The sequence below is a fragment of the Amblyomma americanum genome, chromosome 3 (genome assembly GCF_052857255.1).
Source record: "Amblyomma americanum isolate KBUSLIRL-KWMA chromosome 3, ASM5285725v1, whole genome shotgun sequence".
Lineage (NCBI taxonomy): Eukaryota > Metazoa > Arthropoda > Arachnida > Ixodida > Ixodidae > Amblyomma > Amblyomma americanum.
In genome coordinates, this window is record NC_135499.1 from 122292724 (window position 1) to 122317641 (window position 24918).

Consider the following 24918-nt stretch of genomic DNA (forward strand, 5'->3'; position numbering starts at 1 on the left):
CCCTCGCTCTCGGCCTGGCACGGGTCCTCCGCATCCGACACCTGCTGGCACAGCGGCGGCGGCTTGGTTCGCGCGATCGCGCGCCGGGACCAACAAAACGGCCTTTTGACGCCTCAGCAGCGGCGAGAGAACTGCGTGCAACGAGGAGGAGGAAAGAAAAAGAAAAGGGCATCGGAAAGCACACGACCACGCTGCTGCGGCGGTTCCCACTCTTGCTGCATGCAGCCACACACGCATGCCGGCCGCCTCGGAGCGCGCGTGCCCTGGCAATTTGATATACGGGCCCCGCCCCCAACTGCGGCGCGGCCGCTCTCGTTCGGCGCCGGCGTCAAAGAGGAGTAGGCCGTTTCCCACTTCCGCGGCGGCACCAGCGCGGCGGCCTCCGCCGCCGTCGCACCACAACCACTACCCGCCGCCGTACGCATGCAGCGGCCGCGCCGGCGTCGACTGACTGCGGCGACGCTGCTCGGCGCTGCCTCTCCTTCGCGTCGCCGTCGTCGTCCCGAAGGGCGCCCTCGAAGACAAGCCCGCAGGGGGGACGACTCTCCGCCGCGAGAGGACGCCCGCGGGAGGAGAGCCGCTCGTCGGCCCCACGAGGCTGCTGCAGCGAGGAGCGGAGGCAGCTGGCGTGTGCCACAGCCCGGCGAGCTCTCCGAGAGGCAGGCGGCTCGCCCACCGGCGGGACCCTTATAAGGACTCGGCGACACTTATAGCAGCCCCAGCACGCGGAGAGCGGCGGCGGTCCCGCTAAGCGGCCGCCGCTTTGCCGCACGGCTGCCCGAGGCGCTGCTGCCGCTGCTCGCTGCTGCTGCCGCCGCCCCGGGACACAGCCCCGAGGGGCGCAGGAGCAGACCGAGCTTTTTTTAGGAGGAGCGAGGAAGACGGACCGTTTCGCCAGCAACAAGCGAGCCCGACGTCGCCGTCGTCATCTCCCAGCGCCGGTCGCCCCGAGCGGCGCATGAGTGTCGCTCTCGCATCTCGCTGGCCCGCGGCTCCTCATCTTCCCGGAGTGGCCGCTGCTCTCCCGATGTGACTGTGAGACCGAAGCGAGGCCCCGTTCGCCCTCTTTTGCTTCTTCTCCAGGTTGGGCCCTGCTGCCCAGCTTTCGGCTCGTGTGTGTGCCGCTGTGGAACCCGAGATAGGTGTGACTCGTGCGCGGGTCTTTATTTAAGACCGCTGAGCTGAGAGTGAGGTGCGTGCGTGAGTCAGAAGTGCGCGGCCTGGGCCTGCCAGCCTGGACTGCGTCGTTTTCGTCTTCTTGGCTGCTTCGCTCCTGGAGTGTGTGCGCCTTCGAAGAGCGTCTCACAACGCTATCGGACGTTGTGGCCGAGCCTTGCAATTAATTTCTTATAGTTCTTTCCTTAAATCTCGCCATACATTTTTGACACTTTCAAGGGGCCTGTGCGTGGTCTCAACTGTTTTTTTTTCTGTGTTTGTGCTTGTCTGTGTTCAACGGTGTGTGTGTGTGCGCGCGCGTGTCTGCTTCAGTCTTCCACGGATTTCTGCATCCACGTCTTGCCGTGCCTGGAAAGAAAACCGTGCGCTGTGCCGCCCTGACGATCCCCCGCGCCCTTCTCCTCTTGTGCTCTTCCCGGAGGAGCGAGAAAGTGGTGTCAAGCAACGCTCGACTCTCTCGTCTTGCCGCACTTCCTGCTTCTTTTTAAGTGGTGCGCATTTTCGGCTGGCCGCTCCTCTGCGTGTCGTTGTTTCTTCTGTGTCAAGTGCAGTTATTCTCGCTCACACACTCCCATGAAGGATCACCGTGGATGCCAGACGACGAAGACGCCGACGAGCCCTGCTCCTCAGTACTTGGGCCACCGTTACTCCGACGCTGAGCTCTGTCGGCGTGCAATGCTGCTAAGGAGCCTCGTGATGGCCTAAGCTGGAAACCGAAAGAACGGAGGATTATGCTGAACTATGCGTGCTGCCAATACGTGGTGACGAGAGTGACCCTGTACCACAGCGCCTTGGTGGATTTATCTCGAAGTCGTTCTGTGCACGCGGTCGAACACGAGCCCTGTTGCCCGGACCCCCAGTTCATTTCGGCACACGAATGTAAGGCCGTTCATTACGGCATATGTTCGCCGCTGCTCAAGCTGCCCTCGTTCGCTGTAGGGCCTGCTTCCCCCTCCATTAATATGGCGCCACAGCCTCCAAGGCCGCAGTCGGCGACGTCGACGGCAACAGACTTGAGTCTAGACGGGCTGGACCCCGTTGAACTCTTGGCCGTTGACCTCGAAGGCAAGCTGGAAGCGCTGGTCAATTCCTTCGTCGCCCAGGACAAGGTAAGGTCAGCCGCCAGGAAGTCGAAGACTGCTATGGCCTCGTCTCAAGCTTCGGGTGCCAAGAAGTTGACCTCGAGCCAGTCTTCTGGAGGAGCGGGCACTTCGAACGTTGTTCCATCCTACACAGGAAAGCAAGAATCGAAGGCCTCAATGAAAGATGACTTGAGTAAGAAACGAGTCAAAACCGGGGACTCGGATGCAAAATTGAGCAAAAGTAATAACGACAAAGTGACCAGCGACACCGCACCGAGAAAAGTCGGAACCGTCCTAGTGACGTCTGGAACAGGAGTGACAACAAAGAAAGATGTGACTACTCGCGTCACGTCCACGGGAAAGAAAAATCCTGCGACACGTATTGTTACCACGGAAGATGGCACGTCTAATCTGAAGACCGCGAAATCGACTTACAACTCGCTCGAGAATGACACAGCTAAAAAGAAAGTCGATAAGCCAGCGTCTAAAACGAGGTCCCTTCTTACAGCTGATGGACGCGAGCACAGTCCTTCTTCAGATGCGTCTACCGACAGCGAGAGAACAGACAAGTCGCCTTCTCCAACGCCCGGCAGTCAAAGAAAAGTGTTCAAGCTGTCCCCACCAAGCGTCATTTCTCTAGTCACAGGGGCTCCCAAACCTTCGACGCACTCTCCTAGCTTCAGCTCTACTTACGTACCCACCGGGACACCCTCCAAATCCACTGCTGCATCGACGACCGAAAACGTTTCGGTTCGAGATTCACCGTCTCCCAAGGCAGCCACTGCGAAGGATAGTCCGAAGGACGCAGTTCGATCTTCCAGCTACCCTAGTGGCCCCAAAGAGCCCAAAGCTAAACCTAGTCAACAGGCACATGCGCCCGTGCCGTCGGAGAGCGGCAATGCGCCCAAAGAAAGGCAAACAGTGCAGGTCACTGCTCCGTCGACGCCTAAGCCCGTGGTCGCTGTGAAACCCGTTAGCGGGAACCGAAACACAACGGCGACGTCCTCAGCCGTAGACTACGCCAAATCTCGATTCCAGGGCCTTCCCGAGCCTAAGCAGTTCGAGGAACTCTTCAAGCAGAAGCCCTGCAGAAATGGTCACGTCGTGAACGATGCCAAGACCCGCTGGGAGTCGTTGACCTCTCCTTCTACGGAACAGCTGTGGCCCAACTCCGGCGGCGGCAAGAGCAGCGCACCGGTCGCAATCCCGGGAAGCAACAGCCACGACCTGGCTCCTGACTTGGACTCGCCGTTGTCGACATCGCCGCGGAGGCTCAACTCTCCCGAGGCGCTGTTCCTGGAGGCCAGCTCTCCGCCCAGCATCCCGCACCCGCGACTGACGTCTTCTCAGAAGCAGCACATACGAGAGCGCTCACTGTCGCCTACGGAGCGCACTCACATGCACGTGCCCGTGCGTCCTTTCCTCACCAAGGGATCGGTGGCGGAGCGTGTGCTACTCTTCGAGCGCTGTCCCGAACGCACCAGCCTGGAGCGCGCGCCGGGAGCTGCCAAGGGCAAGCCGACAGTGTACAGCACCTGGAAGCACGGAAGTGCGGACACCCACTCGGGATCTCAGGTCAGTTTGTGTGTCCTTGTTGACTGTATATGTCGCTGCTGAAATTCTGGCCTCGCATGTCCGCACCTTTGGTAATAACTTCACGGTGCTTACTTGGTGAACGAACAGACATTCTGTAGACCCAACAGGCGGAAATATCCAAGTGAAACCAGCTTTTGCGGCCGTACTGTCAGGAGCGTTTTCGGGATGAATCATCGAAATCAAACCTTGAGTGCGTGTATGTTGCGGTTCAGGGTGAGCGATCACTGCTTTATTGCTCCGCATTTCACGTGAGATCTTTATGTTCCCGGTGTTTTCGGTGCGGTTTTCTTGCTATATTGAACAGTGCTACCGACTCATTGGCGCAGTACTCCTCTGTGGCAGTGGAACAAGGCGTGCTTTCTTGGAAAGCACGGCGACAAGCTGTCCACATAGCGCTAGCTGCAGCAATATGTCATCGATCTTTCTTCTGGAACGAGATATTCATGAAGTATGCGTTGTCACTCATCCTCCACGGTCTTGAAGGCGATGCAGATGGGGCGCGAAATTAGGGAAATACCGGAGGACAGCTTTTAGTCCTGCTTATCTCGTCTCTTGAAATGCACGCTGGCCCGATCGGCTTGGTTGTACACCAGAACATCTGCTGGGCGCATTGCATGGTACCCGTCACTATTACGTCGAACTTGAAACTTGAAATGTGTGACGTGGAATGAGTTAAAGGCAAATGCGCCGTCTCAGTCCGCCTGTCTACATTGCGAACACAAACTTCAGGTAATGGCACGCTTAAATACAATGTATTTGAAGCTAATGTCTTACTTGCGCACCATGGAACGCAAAGTGTATGAGTGAGGACGTGTACGTCACTTGATGCACGACCAACGCTTTGTCTACTGGCGTTTCATATTTTTGATGAGAGAATCAGCTTTGCACAGCACTCTTCCTTGAGCTTGTTCCTACAAGGGTGGTTCCGTGTCCGATAGCAAATACTGAGAGCATTTTAAGTAGGCCAGCATCAGTTATGCGACAGTTGTTTGTTCTAGACCCTAGGGGTTACCACATTCAACTCCTCTTTATAACGGGCAGGGTAACATACAGCGCTCTTTTCTAGTACAATTCTTGCAGAGAGTCACGACCAGAGGTGGGCATTTGACATCAAAAATCTGGACCTCACCTCAACCTCAAAAAGAATTTTCCGACCTCACTCAACCTCAAGCTCATCAGTTAAGGGTGAGGTCTACTTAGACGTCCTCACCTCACTTTTCCTGAGGCAACTGCTGACCTCAGTCAACCTCACCTCCACCTCAAATTGTGAGGTTGAGGTCGGCTGCTCGACCTCAGAAAACAAACAAAAACAAAAGATAACGCTATTAAGAAGTTTTTCTGTTGAAAACAATTCTGAGAATCCTGTGAGACAGGAAAGCCAAAATGATCATGGTATTATTTAATAAGATGTATACAGACACTATTGATGTGACGCAATAGGAGAAGCTTATAATCTGGGATGAACCCTCAGAGAGTATATGACCTGCGGGTAGGGGTATCCCATACGCGGTTACCACCAGTACGTCGGTGAGTACTTTATAAGTGTCAATATTTGGGAACCTGCTTCGTGTATACTTGTTCGAATTCGAAGCCTCTCGCTTATTCACGCATGAACCGGTAATTCACTAACACAGCCCTTGTACACCATCTACCAAAAATTGCGAGGAGGGGGGAGGTATTCACGATACTCTTTTCAGGCTTGAGAACAGTTACCGAATATAAAGAAGCTGGTCGTCGATGTACCTTCCAATGCGACGGTTATGCAGGCGCATATCAGTATATTTAGACTTTCTAGCTCTATCCGGCATAGCGAGGACGCTGTTTTCAGTCCTCTGTATGTTGCGTTCGAAAACACTTAACAAGCTGCGACTGCAGTACATCAACAGAGGTGCGTTGTATTTATGTTTGTGTAGAAGCGAGCAGCTTCTTTTATTAATGCTGAAGCGTTAGATGGCTCACTTTCAAGGTCATATCCCGAAAAAGTGTCCGCAAGAAACGCCGCCATGCGACGTCAGGAGCCGACGAGTCACGCGACGAAGATGATGACGTCGCATAATTAATTAACGCTAAATTATATAATCAAGTAACGCTAAGACTAATTAGTATAATTAGTGATGACATCATGTGAGTGCGACGTGCATACCAGGTCACGTGACAGCGATGTAATGTGCCATCAAACCTAGTCACGTGACGACGCTGTAATATGACATCACACTTACTCACGTGACAACGATGTAATTTCTCGTCATACCAGGCCCCCATCCACCCCCTTCCACCCCCATTTCGAGATTAATATCGATCCCACATTACTACACGTGCGTGCTTGACGCATTACAAAGAGTGCCCACAACCCTGTCCACATTAATGACATTCGGATTGTCCAGCAGGTAAACGCGCCAGTTCTCATGTATGACATAGTGCAAAGATCATGCAACGACACATGCCTTTGGCTCGCGATATGATAACGATGATGATGACGCTAACAATGTATCCTTATGAGCCCGGGGGAGTCTGATATGCCGCTACCAAATTAAAACTTGCCAGATTATTGATTAGATATTGTACATTACCCAGCAACCGAGCACCATTATTGTGCTGGAAAATAGGAATCCCAGCAGCTAATAATTAAGGATGATGATGTTGATGTTCCTGGGAGGTCAAGACCCTCCCCCGTTTCCGCCACTTCCCTCCAGGTGGCGATGGTAATAGTTTCGAAATTCTGGGAATTCTCCGATGACTCGGTGAACCCACGGCATTTTGAAAGAAATGGCTAGATTACGTCTTCGAACACTGTGCCAACTATTAAAATCACACGGGTCAAAACAAATGTTCTAGAGTGGGCAGCGTGAACCGCGCACCATGGCTCTGCGCTCAATTTTCACCGCAGCGAAATCTTTTCTCGAGACCCCTCACCCCGGGGAAAAAAAAAAGCCGCCTAAGTACTCGTACGTCTCAACAGAATTCTGGGTACCATTTCGTCAATCAGTCTGAGACAGGCTGCTTTAAGTCAATCACTTGTTTTTCTTCAAAATTGAACTAATCAATGATACGCCAGCATCCTCGACGTTTTTTACCCACGAGCACCGCGCGAGCATTCTGCGAAGCCGTTAAGGTGAACGATGGGTCTCTGCAATATAGTTGTCCAAACAGGGGAAACCGATCACGAAGCGTCATTGCATGAACACTGCGGTGATGCGCTGCAACTCCACTTCGGAAGCGGCACTCGTCTGAGCAAGACGTGGCAACTGCAAAAAGTCTCGACCTCACTGAAAGACGACCTCACTCAGCCTCAAACTCACGCGTGAGGTTGAGGTCTGATTTGCTGACCTCACTCACAAAATTTCGAGCCGTCGCCGACCTCAGGTCAACCTCACCTCACGACGTGAGGTTGAGGTCGAAATCTCATGAGGTTGCCCACCTCTGGTCACGACGCTCTTTAGTTCGCTCTTGAATGCAAGCAGATAACTTGTAACACCCTTGAAGATAGCTTGTTTTTGACTGGTTTGTGAGCGTGTTGGCCTCCACTTGTCGCCACTTCCCATGAGCGCTGCTATTTGCAGTGCTTTAGGGGCGAGGTTCAACTGTGACGCGAAATGTTTTGTGGTCATTTGTTAACTTTACGTAATGGCGTGTTGTGTCAACTAGTCCCGTTCGAGGCCTTACGTGTACTGTGTCATGACGTCCACCGGGGTCACGGTAGATATGGCGGACGGCGGACATTAACCAACGCCGACCTTATCCGAATCTGTACGCATCAACTTTGACAGCAGCCACACAGCATGATGTGGTCCGAATGATGTCGCCATGAAATGCATAGAAACAGGGGCAACCCACCACCACCTAGACAATGTCTAGATAGTGTGGGCAATACCCATAAAAGGCACGCAACTTTTTTCTTACACCCTCCTGTCTTAAAACCCTGGTACGCTTAAGCCGCCTCCTGCCGTCGCCTGTAAGGAAAAAAAAAGGTCACCTGAGTGCGTTGTTCTGACTGTTCAGACGACACGGCATGCAGGCGGGGCGCGTGTTACATGGTCCGCTGAACTGTATCGTTCTTCTAATTATAGAGACGGAGAGGCGAGCCCTGAGCAGCGTTAACATGAACGCAACATTACGTTAATCTGACGTGCTCGGGTGCCGCAACCTGGTACGGTCGCCTGGAGCTCGAAATTTCTGGAAGGTCAAGAGGAGTCGCACCTCCATCCTCAAGTACCACGGCATCTTTAGAAGACGCGTAACTGCTTTCATAGAGCACCCTAAAGCAGAGCTTATGGCCTGGGGATTTTTGACCAACCTTAATTGTGTGTACGCAGTCGCCTTCTAAGAAACAGTCAGCAAGTTTCACGTTATCTTTGGCCGCGCCGCAGAATCGCTGTGGCTCGCGTTTCCTCATCACGTGCCAGGCCAGCTGCCATTCAAGTCCTTGCACCGGTACAGCAGTTGCATTTTCTGACAGTCCAGTTATACTGTCGCACACGATGCGGCATCATGCGAAGTGTTTTGAGCATTGTGCAGCCGCTCAGAACGCGTTGTTGTCCCAAAGAACCACGTGTTCAAAATCTGCTGCCGACAGACAGTGCAAAAGTAAGAGCGGGACTGCCCAGTTCCTTGTATGTGTTGCGAGGGGGTAACGTGGCATAGAAAAACATATCCTCTGATGAGCATTACTGAGAGGTAACTGGGTGGCATCAGACAAGGGAAGAACACAAGAGCACAGCAACGGGACACAGCAGAAGAAAACAAACCACTAGGGACTGTTTGTACTCTTTATCTCTGGCCCGTCGTTGCTTTATTGCATTGATTGGTCATAAGAAATGGACACTTTGTTGAATGCGCGCAAACAGCAATCATACCCTTAGCCTAACGGTTATACCGCAGGCTCGCCACGAGGTACTGTAATAACCCTCACACACACTATGCAAATCGTGCGTATGAGCAAAATGAAAATTGACGTCACGGGTGCAGCAATGTAACGCGAAATTCAGTGTGCGCTAGAGGCGTCAAGCTTGTGCAGCAGCACGGTCTTCATCGCTGGCTTTCTCATCACATCTTAGAGTGAGAGAGAAGAACGTTACATAGCCAATTTATTTTGGAGTATTGACGTCACGACTTCCGTATCGTACGATGTGGATAGCGACTACCTGCTGTCCATCACCAACTGCAAGTTGCTTCCGCATTTGTCACCCCTCACCTCTTTCATTTCATTTCTCCATTCTGCATGCTATCCTTTATTTCCGCTGCCCTGCTCAGGTGCTGCAGTGTAGATGGCAGATGCCTGGGCTAGCAAAAATCTTTTCCTTCGTTTTTATTATTATTTTAATAAAACTATTTACTACTCCTCTCTCCACATACCGTGCTTCCTGAACCTCGTTTAGAGCACGAGGAAGGCTCGAACACCGACATCCTCTTCCAGGCGGCTGCGACACTACTGTGATACGGTTATGGTTGTCAAGGTAACGTCGACTGGTGAAGATGCAGCCGTCGAAAGCCTAGCGCTGGCAAGAGAACGATGGGGTAGGGGGGTGGGGGGGGGGGAGCAATAGAAATTTATTCAGTTGGAAGAGGGGGAGGGGGGCGCCCGGGACCCTTGCTCCCCCTGCGCTTGGATACGTGCTCCTGTAGTGAAAGAAGTGCTGGCATAGGACATCTCATGTGCATGCCTCCTCTTGCAGCCGCGCGCGCTGCGTACATCAGTGCGACCGATATCTCATGGGGCTTGAGTTAACAACAGCTGGCGCTGTAAAATAAACGGCAGGGAAGAAAATGCCTTTAAGCAGTAGATTCGCTCCAGAGCTAAGTTGAGGCAGTCATTGCTCTTCTACGGTGTTTCTCCTTAACGTGACAGTTCATATCTGGTTTTCCGATGCCATCTTCTCCATGGAAGCGCTCTTTCGTTTTGACTGTACGAAGCCCAGGGCTCGGCGTTGCGAACACGGCTTCGCGTACAGTCTCTGCTGCCGACGTGTATTTTCTCAACCCCGAAATTGCGAACGCGGAAACGCAGGTATGGAATGCGCCCCGCCGTATAATTGCCTACGTATGCGTATGCGTCATCTGCCCTCTCCGTATAATTCTCTCTCTCCTGGCGCATTGTGGCCTCGCCCTAGAGCGTCTCGCCGTCGATCATGCAACGTCTAATCAGCGCCGCGATCTCAATGAGCGTCATAGGGCGCACACGCCATCGCGAAGGGGGAACCCTCGCACCAAACAATAATAAAAGCAAAGTCACCAAAATCGCCGCGTTGTTTAATGGATTGCAGGCGAGCACTCAGATTCCTTTCCTTCCGTCTTTCTCATTGTTTATTTTTCTTTTGTTTCTTCTTGCTTTCTATCCTTACATCTTTTTCTACGCATGCAAGTCTGAGGCAAGCTGTGCTCCACACGTTGCCAGCGGGCGCGTACACTATAGTATATATACCTATATACCTGGTGGGGAAAGTCGCATGAAGTCGTAAAACTACCGCCGCGAACCGCCATTAACCGCACCGACAGCGCCGCTCATATGCACATTGCACGCTGCGGCCGACTTCCATTCTTTGCCCCCTTTAGATGCGTGTCCTCGCGTTTAGACCGCATAGTCGAGCACGCAATAGCCGGAGCGTCAGCGACTCTGTTGTGCGCGTGATAACGTCGTGTCGATGATGCGTGGCATTGTGTGTCTCTGCAGCTTGGACACAAAGGGGCGTAAGTTGGTCGCGAGAAAAATGAAAGGAAGAGGACGGGGCGAAAACGTTTTTCGAACGAGCATTTTCGTACGCGCTTTCATTGCCGAGTCGCAGAAGCCGCGCCGCTGTGTACATTAGAGCGTCTGGCGAAGCACGAGTAACTTCACTGGCATTCTGGAACCCCCCCCCCCCCCCCTCCTCCTCCTCCTCCTCCTCCAAACACACACACACTTTCTTTTTCGTGCTTCTAGCTTACCTAGGAGAACAAGAGACAAAGCTCATCTCATTTTTCTTTTTGGCGGGAAAAATTGTGTCTGATGCCCCCTTTGCAAGTGCGCTTAGGCGCGGTCTTGCTAAGTATTTGAGTGGTAAGGAAAAATTAAACTGTCTTGAAGCGCAGACGGGAATCATGCTTTAGAAAGTCGGCATGGTGTTTGTTATCGCTTTCCTTTCTTGCTGTGTTGTCACCGCTGCAAGATGCTTTCAAGCGTGAACCTACCTGATCAGATCACGTAGCGTTTCTATTACGTGAACAAAAGGCTGGTTAATTCAACACGCATTCTTAATGAGCATGGGCTTAATGAGCGCAGCACAGGCCTATAGACTCGCTTCACCCCTATGCTCTTACTACCTCGCGTTTTCAATTGTTATTCTCGGTTGTAAAATAGAACCTAGGATTCTTTTAAACAATAAACAAGCGTAAATTCCGATGTTTAATTTCGGTGACGAAATATATTTATATACCTCGGTCAATTAAGCGCGTCGCCTGTATTTGTGAGGAAATTCATCGTTTATAGCGGCGGGCTTACGGGGAAGGGGGGGGGGGGGTGCGATCACAGCCCCCCCCCCCCCCTCTCGTTTCCCGAATGCTTCCTCTAATATTGGCCCATATACCCCGAATGTTATACGAAAATGTCCTTGCGGTGTCACTAAAAGATTCCTACTGCTTTTTTTTTCGCGCTTACTCACAGAGAAAAGATAATATGTCCGGTGTAACTTTAATACCCTCCAAGAAAGCAGTTTCTATAGCTAATTGACACGGAGTCTCAAGCGGCGTTTGCAAATCGGAGCTGAAATTACATGTGAAAGTATAGCAGCTTCATCAAATAACCCGCTTTGCCTGTAACTATAGCCAACTACACTCTGCGGCTCGCCAAGAGGTGTTCTAATTTACATTCTGCTGATGAATATCCTCCACGCGTTGCCTTCAACCTGTTAGCCGACTGAATCTCCACCCAATACCATGGCGAAGGTAGCGTCTTCATTAGAAGAAGCTGAGGTCAACGCCCTTCGGCAACCGATGCCGTCCGGCCTAAAATAGACTCAGGCGGCCCGCGCCGCCTGGAGGGAGTAATGGGACTCCCATCCACACCGCCGCCATTAACCTGCTTTGTACGGTTATTTGTCCCGTTAGCGATATCCTAAGAACAGGAGCGTGTGTGTGGCCGGCGCCAACGGGTTGGCCACTCCCACTCTCTTTGATGTTCTTCGACGAAGCCGGCGTGACGACCCAGATGTGCAGCGGTGGGTGAAGCTGCAGGCATTCCATAAGTGCGTATAGAATGGTCGAAAGTGCTAGTTTTGCTGCGGCGTTGGCAGGAGAGAACTAAGTAGTCGTCGCGTTTTTTTTTTTTCGTCGATACTAAAATGGTGAGTTGGTCGCTCGGAAAAAGTAAATACTTGTCTGAGGAGAGGCGGGCTTGTGCCAGAAAAATGAGTCTAAGTTACAGGCCTTTTGATTGTAGATTCTCAAGAGTTTCTCCTTTTCTTTTTTATCGCGCGAAAGCACTTGCCCGTCCTTTTAGTAAATAGTCCGTTTTCTTTCCGAATAATTGAGTGTGCTTACGTGTTCTTACCTCTTATTCTCGTCGAACTGATTTCGAAACGCATCGCGAAATTGAAGTCGAAACGTTCCGCGCAGTCGCCTTGGAAACCGGCTGTCGAGCACATGAGCGCGAGCGTTATAAACTACACTGTAGTGACTACCGACACAAGGCAGGCACTCAGAAAATTGAATAAGTTGCCAAAGAAAAAGTGAAAGTTCACTTCGAAAAACACAGGAAATCTCTACTGCGCTGCTGTGAAATAAGAAACAGCTCGCCAAAACATATTTTTCGCATCACATTCGCAATTTGTTTACAATTTTTCCTCAGTTGTGAAAAAAACTTAATTGCATATCCTGACTGAGCAAGCCCCAGTCCACTTTTCAGCAGCCGCTTCGAACGATTGCTTTACTGGCTCTGCGCATACATTCAAGATAATTTTAAAAATTTATTGTGAACGAATTGCGTATAATGAAGAAAGGCCCATATGCATGTCGCAATAACATACACAAGTACTCTCTTTTCTTTCTGGGCGCTGTAAGGGGGTAGGACAAATTTGTTTATTTATTTTATAATTCAGATTGCTCCCAAAGGCCGTCATAAGGAGGGCGATACATGAGGAGAGGAGAATCACTGGTATTGGTTACGTAAAAACTCAAACAAGGCAAAATAAATGGTCATCAGAGCCAAAAGCGAAGGTAGGAGAGCATTATTATCATCATCATCATCAGCCTGACCCCACCCACTGCAGGACAAAGGCCTCTCCGATACCTCTTCAATTAATCCTGTCCTGTGCCAGCTGCAGCCACGCTATCTCTATAAGCACATCCACAATCACATACGTACAATCAGAAAGCAAGCAATAAGACATTGCAAGGCTTGAAAGTATTCAAAAGTTCAAAAATTAGGCATAAATAATGATGACGTGTTGATGCGTGAACTATATGTCGTATTCCGTGGCACTGACTGATGATAAAGCGTTCTATTCTGTTGTTGTGGGCGGTATGAAAGAACGTGGCTGTAGTGGGTTGAGTGTCAGTTAATGCGTTTGCCTAGAAATTAAAGGCCACGACGTGTAAAGGTGGCTGAACGTAGTTGTGATTGAAATAATTCAAGGGAGAAATACTTGTGATGTAATTTACGGAAAAGTGTGATAAATTAGCTATTGTACGGCATAGTTTTAAGTTCTCTAGCTCAGCTTCGTTTTGTAGCGGTAGCTATATTACGGCAGCATTTCGAGCCTTTAGCGTGGCTGCGCCGCCACGCTGTCACGTGGTTGGTCACGCGGTGCGGAGCAGCTGACGGCGGCGCGGCGCCGTGGCTGATCACGTGGTTCGTCATGTGGTTGGTCACGTGACCAAAAACCACTCAGCCAGCTGTAGCTATCGCGTCACTCCAGGTTTAACCAGAGCTAAACCACCGCCAATTTTTTAATGCTGCGATGCTCATGTTACGGGAATAATCTGAGAATATGAATCCAGCAGGGCGATTTTGCAGGGCTTCTACAATACTGCGTATGTGTAAGCTTGTTTGAGATCCCAACTGGCAGACGCGTATTCAAGTTTAGGACGAATTAATGTGATATCGGCCAAATTTTTTAGAAGACACATTGGAAGTTGTTTGAAGTTACGCCAAAGAAAACAAATATTTTAACCGATGACAAAAAACAAGACACACACACACGCATTCACTTCTAGAACCTGGCAGCTCTCCCGCGCTTTCAGTCTCGTTCGTGTTGCGCCGAAGATAATTCGCTAGGGAACAACCTCGCCTCAAGCATACCTCGGCAGTTGCGTGCCACGAAGGCTCCTTTTGCGGGGGCTTCCTCCATACAGGTTGGTGGCTTCCGTTCTCTTCCTTCCTGCCTTTCGTTCAGCCACCCCCTCTTTGCTCGTGCAATGCACCAGCGACTGCCTTCTGCATTGGGCACGCTTCTTTTCGGTGACCCACTTGAGTCGCCGCCGCCGGCTCCGCCAGCGCGCAACCTTGGCCCGTCACGAGGGTGCGCGCGGCCGGCGGGCGTAGCACATAATCGCTTTCCTGCCACTGCGCTAATTGCGTGCAGCACTGCCGGAGCTTAGGCGATCGCTGTGCGTACAGCCCCTGTGTGTCGAATAATTTTTTACATTGTAATTTGCGTTTTTTTCGGCTTTCCGTAAATTCGGCTCAGTACATGAGTGAGGGACAAAAAGATTGTCATCTGATACTGCTAGGTATGCAGGCTGCCTCGGGACTTTGCGCTAACTTCCGCTGGCAGCACTGCTGGGTTGCCATGGTCGGGCAGCTGTGCCAGATTTTCAAGGGTGGCAGTCTAACCTGTACGCCGCACAACCACGTTACGGTAACCTGTACAGAGTAGCGGTTTCCTGGAAGCGCTTTGATTTGCAATAACAATGACAATCAGTTTTTAAGGAGTGGCTACGAATCAATTCTCCAAACTCCAGGTTTAGTATTTATCATTCGGGGCTCGCTAACATCCCCTGAAAACTCAGTACTCAGTACATTTTCCTGTCTCACGTATATAGAAATGCGATACCAGCTAAATGGAATGAATCATGTACTGTGGGACGCTCTAAGCACTGAGCGGGCGTGACACGCGCGTTTGGTTGTTCCAGAAGGGACAACTAAGTTACTCTCGGAGATGCTGATTTCGGTCCTCCAAGCGCGAAGATCATTCGCACACTTGCTTAAAATAGCAGCGGTCATGGTAGCTTGCCAGGAGCTGAGCTGTCATTCAGAGCCGAAGCTCAGCTGTATGCGTACGCCTCTAAGCGGGTTGCATAGGTCACCCTCAGCGAAGTGTTAGTCGCTTTCGATTCGTCGGCAAGGGTTGAGATCACTTCTGCACAGCGAATACAGAGTCCTTGATGCAAATATTTTCGGGGAATCCCCCAAGGCGGAGTAGATTCGTAAAAGGGAGTAATTACTCATTGGCAGCCACCCAAGTGCAGTCATGCGGCTACAAAGGAAAGCTATAGAGCTTTCCTACGTAGTTACCTTTGTAGTTAAAGGAAAAATACTTAAAAAAGAAGAAAGTAAGGTTTTTTATATCTACGAAGTTTCTGAGAAAGCTGTATAGCTTTCCTTTGTAGCCGCATGGCTGCGCTTGGGTGGATGGCAATGAATAATTACTTCCTTATTAGTTCTTGATGCAGCGCCTAACAGCATCACGGCACTAGTTAGAGCGCCTTTGGTGCTAGCACCTCAGCGATATCGGCGATGAACAATTCATTCATCCATTAGCGGCCGCCATCTTGCCGAACCTGTAATTCTCTTATTCTGCTCACGCCATGCATTGAAGCGACAGGGCAGATTCCTAAAAAATTACTCTTGTCACATCGAACCCTGATGAACATTAGCAATATTGTGTTACAGCCTCCGAGGAAACTAGCAAAACTTGAAACAAGAACCTCACTACAACAGCTCATGGAATTCTAGGTGCAGCTCGCTTTGTACAGCATAGGCCATGATACACAGCTGCTCAAGAGAACTGGTGTGTGGCTTGGTGGTGACCATCATTATCATCATCATCATCATCATCATCATCATCATCATCAATCAAGCTGCCGTCCACTGCAGGACAAATTCCTCCCCCATCGGTGTGGATACAATGCCTGTACTGGGCGGCCCGCGGCCGCCATGTGCTATCGCACGTGGTATGACTCAACAAGCATCACGCGTTAAGAGCTCACATTATGAAGCCATGCGAGTCGGGCACTGCTACCAAGTTCTGTACACAGCTGCCCAGCAGTGTTCCCGCATACTTGGCGCTGTACAGCGTGGCGCATTCATTTGTTGCCAAGTGGAAACCAGGATAAGGTTGCCACCAGAACGTTGCAAGTAACGCTGAGCGCGACTGTACAGCTAGCTGTATACATACATACCTCCGCAAATTTCACAAAATTCTCTGCCCATCTGTCTGCCGCCCCTGGTTTCCCATCTCTCGAAATCCACTCCTTCACCCACGCAGAGGGCTACTAATGCAGTACTTAACGGGCCTTCGATGCTATAGCACAAAACACAGACTAGCAACCGCGTCAACAGGAAACCGCATACACAACTCGCTCGTTCGATCCATCGCAAGCAGCATCGCTCGACCGATGCTCTGCACGAGGGGGACCGCGTCGCCTCGCGCAATCACGTACGCGTAGTGCGTACACGTGCGGGGACGCTGTATCATCGCGTGGCGCCCAGTCAGCGCCCCGTGGGCGACGCAGACAGCTGCGGCCGGCTGCTCCGCCTCCGCACGCCGCGGCATGGCGCTTCCTACGGCGCCTTCGAAGGTCCCACGAGACACCCCTGCATCTTCCGTGCCATCGTCGAGCGCAGGCAACTGCCGCGCCCAGCTTTCCCCGTTACGTCGAGCACTTTGCTTGACCTTTGCATGCCTTGCCCAAGTGGAAGGACGTCATTGGTGTGCGTGCCTGACCCTTAAGGATGCGGGCAGCAACGACGCACCGTGTGTTGACTTCCGAGCGAAACATTTGCCGGCACTGTTGAACTTAGTGCTCTCTTCCTTCTTCTGCTCATCTTGAGCAGCGAGCCAACGAGTGGGCGGGAGGGCGCATGCCTGCGTTATGTCAGTGTTACAGACAGTAGGTTGGGCACTCCTACTCCATTGGACATTTATATAAAATAAACAGAATGGAAAAAGATTGCATGAACGCAGCAGAAGCCGCTCGTCGGTCGTTACATGTGTTGGAGGCAAGGTGTGCCTTCTTTGTTGAAAGCTTTTCCCAAAGCTCCAGGTTGGTATCTGGGTGTTGCAGCGAGGCATATCATATGCCGAGCGCTCCAAATCTGGGGAGGGTGAAATTAGCTTGCACCCGCCCGTGTCTATAGCTTTAGTACAGATGGGGCTACAAAACCCGCACTACACGGCGCATTATCAAATTCCGATGCACAGCAGGGCCGCCGGAACTTTTCAAAAAAAGACATTACGTGGAGCTCATTAGATTGCGTATTTTGCATCTACTGGCATAAGTATGAAATGAGTCAGAACGCAAGCAGGAGGAAAGCACCCCGCTACCTATTCCCTTATTTTTCGCAAGTTTACTAGTTTAGTTTAGTTGATAGGGGTTTAACGTCCCAAAGCAACTCAGGCTATGAGAGACGCCGTAGTGAAGGGCTCCGGAAATTTCGACCACCTGGGGTTCTTTAACGTGCACTGGCTTCGCACAGTACACGGGCCTCTAACATTTCGCCTTCGTCGAAATGCGACCGCCGCGGCCGGCTTTCGGACGTTAAACCCCCATAAACCATAAACCTTAACATTCGTTCCCTCAATGAAGGTTAAATTGCAGGTAATCGATCACCTGTGGTTCAAGCAGTTTTCATAGTACGCCCACAACTTTTCGTGAAGCACCCCTTTGTTACCGATGTTTATACGCATACCTTAAGTAGGCGAGGCTGGCGCACCTTTCATCTTTGGTGCTGTTGCTCCGGAAAGCGTTCTTCGGGAGCTTATCTGCGTTCATCGCACCACCGGCGGCTCTGACGTCACAAGCGGAAGCCTACAGGTGCTCACTATTGATTGGAGAGAAAACGTCCCCGTCGGGACAACATGGTTGTTTTTCTTTCCTTGCATCGTTGGAAATGAATGATCGAGCAAGGCCTGTGACGTCACAGTACAAGCCAAAGAGCAAGAGCCTTTTGTTACACTTACTGGCCACGGCTGTCTATACGCTATCAGCACGCCTTGGGGAGCACGTGCCCGGCCAGAAAAAAAATAATAAACGATGTCGTTCCTTGACGTCAGAGGCGGTTACGTACAACTATATATACGGCTGGCTGTGTGGCTTTACGACATCGGCCTACAGTCAAAAGAAAGAACGAAATGTGAAAGAAAATTTTTTTTCAAGCTATTTTCTTTCGCTGATCTTGGACCGTGCGTGTCAGTGGCGCCGACGCAGTTTGCGTAACCTGCGCGTTTTGCGTCAACTTCCGTCGTACGCAAAACGCACAACCCCGGCTGTGTACGCTGGAATTCCTCGTGCAAAACTTGTCGTTGGAAATGAATAGCATGAACGGTATTGAAGGAAGGACAGGTTACCATTTACTCTCGTACAGGCGTATTTTGTGTTGAGAGTGTAGAAGGAGGCGTGAGGTAAACTTGAATGCACTGATCAAGATAACATGCAAAGAGCATGAAACTGAAGATGGCTGACAGTACGACTAGTGTCCACTGACGAAAGCGCCCATCCCGAAAAATGTGACCTATTTTGCGCTCGGCACCGTTCTAGCCTGTCCATTCAAAACAAATATTGAAGCCCTTTAAGAACGAATGCTATTTTGTGCCCGCCGCGACAGCATATAAGCCACGAAGCTTCCTAGCCGAATCTGCCTGATCCTGTGGCGCCTTCGACTGCGCTTCCATGCCTCTGCTGCTCCAGGTATTTTAACAGATTTCTAAGTTTCCGGTTGTTATCGGGTAATCCAAATCTGATCAGGCTAGACGTTTATTTGCACTTGCTTCAGCAGCGGCCACCTTTAAACGGGATACACTGTCATTGTCTCATTCTTATAGCGCTTCCTCTTTGCTTAGGGGCGAAGAATGCAAGTCGAGGGGGCTGATTGTTTGGCTGACATTTTCCGCTCGCGATCTCGCGAGTGCGGTGTAAACATCCTTCTCTCGCGAAAGAATGTTTTGCCGAGACGGCGTCTCGCAAGTGCTTTTTGCTGGTGACTTGAGGGAGGCGTGGTCGTAGTGCGCGCGTTATTTCCGTGAGGGATGTTATCGGAGTAGTCAGTTCTGCACTCCAGGCGTTAAAGATTACATTTACTCATGGCCTTCTCATGAAGGCATAAGTGGAAATTTTGAGGTTTGTGCGCCGGTGTGAAATTTGCTTTAGCTACATGCCAGACTGCCGAGGTAACTCGGTTTTTCACGCCTTCTGCAATCTGCACACTTTTGTTTCTGATTGTCTGTATTCAAATAAGGCACGGCCAAATTTTACTTTCATGATTTGTGTGCTTTTAAGATGCTGACGTTTAGCCCGTTCGAACAATTTGTACAGAAAGACAGAAAACTCCCTGTCAGGGCGCCTGGGGCACATTTTTTTGTCCAGTCACCAAAAGACCGCTCGATTATTTGGCGCCCTTCTGCGACAATGCCTGTCGTGTGCTGAATGCAGACAATCTTCGAGCGTATAGCACCTTCCTATTTCTCGACTTGCGCCGTTTGTAAATAAATAAATAAATAAATAAATAAATAAATAAATAAATATGGTCGTTTGAATTACGGTTAATACGCTACAAGGCTAGGTAAATTCCGCGCCGCACAAGCGCCTAGCAAACGCATGAAGCGACCACATATGAACATGAAGAATCCTCCCTGTTACGTGAGTTCGGTGTCAAAGCGACAGGAGATGACAGAGGACCGTGGCTACGGGGTCACAGGGTGTGTGGCTTCACTCGCTGACATTTACAAACACATCTGCTGCCGACAAGTCTCCTGCAGCGCCCCCGTTGCTGTCGCTGCCACAGACGAGCAGCAGCGGCGGTGGGCACACCGCGTAATTGTTCCTGGAAGGACAGCCCGCAGCCCCACGCATTCTCACGTGTGCGTGGGCACAGCGAAGGGAGAGAGGGCAGCCATGAATTGGGCCTTGTTTCGGCGGCGGAAAGGCGCTTTCTTTGGGGCGACGCGCTGCTTGACTTTGTGCGTGCGTGCGTTTGTGTCCTTGCGTTGTGCACGTGCCCTTCTAGGCCTTCTCCACGGGCCTCAGCTTTCTATAGCCGCCGCACACTTGTGCAAGGCCGTCGTCGTGTGCGAAGGAAGGCGCCGGCCGCTAGAGGGATGAAAAGATCGCGGAGGGCGAACGCGCTTGGCACATGTCGCCATTTTTCTCCCTCGATGCTTGTGCAATTCGTCTGCGCGCCGTCTGTTCCCGGTCGTGAGGTCAGAGCATTAGGAGCTGGGTGAGAAACAAAGTGGCCAACTTGTAAGCGCAGCACTTAAGACTCGTTTCTTGGCCAGTTGATTCATGAGTATACCTAACGAAAAATATTCCGAGAATTCTCAGTTTTCTTCAGGGGGGAAAAGCGACAATGACGGCTATCCTCTGCCATCTTCACCACTACAGCAATGAGAGCGGCTACTTGGAGGTGGTTTTGGTTGTAGTGATTTCCCAGTCACCTAATCAGGAGGGCCCGAAAGATGCTGCTAGATACGGGAGGACGTTATTCAACATTTTCGTCAGCTAGAAGATGAAGTAGGGATAATCTTTGGTCACGAAATGTCACGTGAACGCTGTTCGACTCGGAGGACGTCCCGTGAACTGATATCGCGCTTAAAGAAATCCGTAGCCTGTAAACAAATTAATAAATGGAAGACAAGATAAAAACACAGGCCATCGGGTCACTAAGCTCAACAGTGCTCTTCCTCGAGCCGTGCCTTCTCCAGTCGTTGTACTTTTTCACTTGCTCCTTTACCTCAGGCTTTTCTGCACGACTTTGCACTAGCGCAGTGAAGCACCCCTACACACTCACCCTGCGCGCCAATTACTGTCCGTCGGGTTACCATATGCAGGGAGCGCTGCGGTGTTCTCCGCCACAGCCTTATAGCGAACCGCGGGCGCGGAACCTGCATCGCCGCCTTCTCCTCGTCGTCTATACATAGTAGGGCCGCCAGCACCAGCTCCGCCTCGCTCAGCCGCGCCTTCACGCGGTAGCCTGGCCGCCAGCTCAGGGGCGAGCCGCGCTCGCGCGAGCTGTCGTCGCCTCGCAAAATAAAGCGGCCGCTCCGCCCGTTGGCGGTTGACAGTGCAGCTGCCGCAAGCGGCCTTATGTACATAACAGGGCCCGGCACGGAGCCTGAGAAACGGGCGTTTATTTTACCACACCGACCCCCTCCCTACTCGTTCCAACTGCTTTTTCTTTTTGCTGTTTGTTTGGTGTCCTTGTTTCTTTACCTTGTATTATTCTGCCATTGACGAACAGGACAAACAAATTGGAGACGGCGTTTCTCAGTCCCCCCCCTCCTCGCCCGGTGAGAGGACATGGCTCTAGCGCGGGGAATGACGCTGTTTCCAACTGTCCCAATCGCGACGCGAGCTTCGTCTGTCGACCAGCTGTTTTGCGAGCCTTAACTCTGAGCCCCCCCCCCCCCCCCCATCTCGCGGGTTATGACTAAAGACCGAATGTCTCCCCTACGTTCCGCAGGTGCCGCTAAAAGCCGAGCCGCCCGTGCCGACGCCCAGCATATTATAGTGCTAGGAGAAGGAAATGCGTGTGTGGTGCTCAGGCTTAGGGGTACCTGGTGGAAAGCTCTCGCCTTGCGTCTTTAGATAGCCTAGTTTGCTTTGCACTAAGAGCGAGAGAGAGGGAGAGAGTGCGTCATTATCGCGTGTCGGTGTGTGTGAGTTCGTGCTTGCACACCCAGTGATGAAATAGGCGCTTTCGCAGCAGGAAATACGCACGCATTTCCTTTCATTGATTTTTTTCCGAGCTAGAGGTGTCAATGTGGCTACCGTGGTGGACACCTCGTGCGCCTGTGCGGCGCTGGCGCGCGTAATCAGCATTTCGTCCTTCTCAGAGTTAGGATCACAGACGTCATTAGTTATGGACAGGGCATCGTGGGGAAATGGACTGCACAATTGGGAAATGGATGTATTGTCGCTTCACTGAAACGTGTTACGAGTGACTGTCGATTACTAATTGGGGGAGGGGGGGGGAGCGTTTGGGCCTAATTGGCTCAGGTGAGGGCGAGTTCTGATTTTAAGCGTCAGGTGTGCAAAATGAAGTCTTCGCTGCTGCAGATGATCCTGATGAAATTTTTCAACGTTTTCTTACTCGACTAGGGGATCCCGTTAAGGTTTGATTCGCCGTCAGGGGGTCCTTGCGCTCACAGGGAGGAACCCGCAGGCTAAACAGTTTCAGGCATGGGCAGAACACAGCTCAGTTGCCTTATTCAGGGAATCCCGCAAACTCCTACGATTTTTATTCTGAGGAAAGAAGGTTTCTCGTACTTGAGCGTATGAAAGCAAGTCGCAGTGGGGTCTTTGTCGGGAGTGATTTTTTTTTTCATAATGAGTGAGCTCCAGTGTGGGCGAAAAAGAGAGCGACGCGACGATGCGACGACAGCCGTCATTCGCTCCGTCGCTTAGTGGACGACCGCCAAGCAAGCGAAGAATACAAGCGACGTGCGCACCGGTTTCGGTGCCTGCGCACTACGGCGTAGCAAAAACACGCCCGTAACTTGTTCTCTGCCCTCTCTCTTCATATTTTACGGGTGCGCCTTATAACCAGGCAAAAAAGAAATATAAGGCGGCGATTCATCTGCAGCGGCGATGACCAAGACGACGCGCTTGTTGAGGCAAAGACGTATTTCGGGGGAGGAGCAATGTGAAACACAGGAAACGGCCAAGGGAGATCCGAGTGGCTAATCGCGAAAGGACTTCCGGCCGACGAGAAGAATTTTCTGTGTACGCAGAACCGAGCGATGAGGCAAGCGACACGGTCGAAGCGCTTCGCGCGATTGCGCCGCTCGCCGCTGTCGTCTTCGCCTGAGTTTTCACGTACATGGATCTCACTCAGCCTTAACGGATTTCAGGATGCAGACATGGGTGCGGAATTAAGCTGAGAATAGTTTTGTATCAAAGCTCCCCGCAGCAGACAGAAATGAGTGAAAAATAAATAAAGTCTTCTCTAGATTACTCCATATAATGAAAGGTAGTGCACTAGGCGTATGTGCGTTTAGAGTGCTCTACAGTTCAGAGTGTTGGAGGCATATGATATTCCCAGGGGTTGGAATTTTCGGTTGACGAAAAAATAAAACGATAAAAGTACGCCGAATTCACTTTTAGAAATTCGGTTTCAACCGGAAAAGGTCAGTATTCTTTGCTTCCAAGACATAGCTAGCAGGCGGCTGAGTGCGAGTTGCACTCACTTAAAGTTGAAAATTAACCAAGTAAGGAAGCAAGGGGCATGATGCGACGATGGTATTGTAGGATAAACTGCGCAGTTGTGCGATTTTAGGTATTGCTCCAATAGGTTACACGCCTCTGCAGCACCGTGTTCCATCATCTCTTAGCTTTCTTCTGGCTAAGCTCTGTTCCTTCACTATTATCAACTGCCTAGAACGGTTAGTCGGTTTATTAGATTAATGAAATGCATGTAGGACGCTGACACGAGACCGCGAATGGACGTCCCGAAAAGGAGTGTTTAGGCTACCGCGACGATTGAGCGGCAATTCCGTGACTGCCATCAACACGCAAGCCGCGTGATGTCCCGCCCTCGCGCTCTACGTGGCAACCCATCGATAACATGTGAACTAAGTTCTTAAATAGAAGAAAACTTCCACTTCCGTTTTGTGTTCATTTAATTTGAGTGGCTCTTTTAATGAGAGTCGCAATTTTTTTCTAATGCACAGCTCCAAGTGTTCCACCATTTGCAGATTAATTATTGGTAAATCAATTGTACAGGATAGCAAAGGTACTGATATAGCCTTTAGATGACTTTGGAACACACATAATTGCTACATTAAGTCACCGAAAAAAGTCAGTATTTAATTCGTCGAAAATAATATTCGCCGAAAAAAAAAAACAAGCCGAAAGTAGCGTCCTGAAATAACAACCGAAAAAAGTCAGCCGAATTTTTAAAAATAAAAACCGAAAAGTCTAACCCCTAGAGCCCATTCCCCAGACGCGTGCGCTTTCTGGCGTCTCGTTCATTCTCGGCCATTCGTCAGTGTAGGGAGGTATAATAATTATTATTATACCTCCCTACACTGACGAATGGCCGAGAATTATACCTCCCTGCACTGACGAATGGCCGAGAATGAACGAGACGCAGGGTTGGAGTCAACGCTGTGGTGTCTGGGTGTAGAGAGGTCAAAGTAGCGTGTTTTGTTCACCTTTCGCTCCAACTGACAAAGTGCCATAGGCAACGCTCCCACTTAGTCGTCATCGTTGGCGCCAAGGATAATTTAAAGGGCTCCATTTCCGATCGGGAAATCGCAGCGAGTTCCGCTACTTCCTACAGGTATACACACTGACCGAACTAAAACACACCGAGAAGACCGTAAAGTCGTCTGACCGCAGCACCGCTTTGTGGTGAATGCATATTGGTTTTCCGGTTCCACGGTGCGTACGCGGCTCGGTTCGTAATATTTGCGTACGAGGCTCCTTTCACGAACAAACAAGCCCTTCCCTCCTCCCCTCACCTCGCCCCGTCCAAACTCCGCGCCGCTTCCTGCTGTTCGCGCGCGTGGTTCCTGCGCCACTTCCTCATTGGAAAGAGAGCGAGGGAGATAAAGGCAGCGTGCGTGGAAGGACGAACGATGCCGTCTCAATTCCGTTTGACCCCGCGGGGAGCCTCGTCAGCGCTGTCGGAACACACGCCGTTGCCGAGCAACGGCAGGGGTATAGTCTCGGGTTGACAGCCCCCCTTCCCTCCCCCTTGACACACCAACACACAGCCACGAGGTTACATCCTTTCCCTCTTTCTCCGTTCTCTTCTTTCAGGCATTTGTTCGTTCGCTTATCTGTGAGCGTCGTTTCATTTACGTTCAAACGAAGCACAGGAAGCGCTTGTGTTGCGTTTGAAAAAGAAACAACGAGGATGGTTTCAAATTAA

General features: G+C 51.0%; 1 protein-coding gene across 2 annotated transcripts in view; it reads left to right on the forward strand.

Annotated features, from left to right (window-relative positions):
• Positions 1-211: 211 nt before the first annotated feature.
• LOC144124864 (serine/threonine-protein phosphatase 2A regulatory subunit B'' subunit beta-like) overlaps positions 212-24918 on the forward strand; it is a 104120-nt gene continuing 79413 nt past the window's right edge. Inside the window, exon 1 of one of the 2 annotated variants that reach the window (XM_077657781.1) lies at positions 212-3833. In XM_077657781.1, the coding sequence (XP_077513907.1) occupies positions 1908-3833 (1926 nt within the window). In that variant the 5' untranslated portion in view covers positions 212-1907. The remainder of the gene's footprint in view (positions 3834-24918) is intronic. The other variant, XM_077657780.1, reaches the window with a different exon arrangement.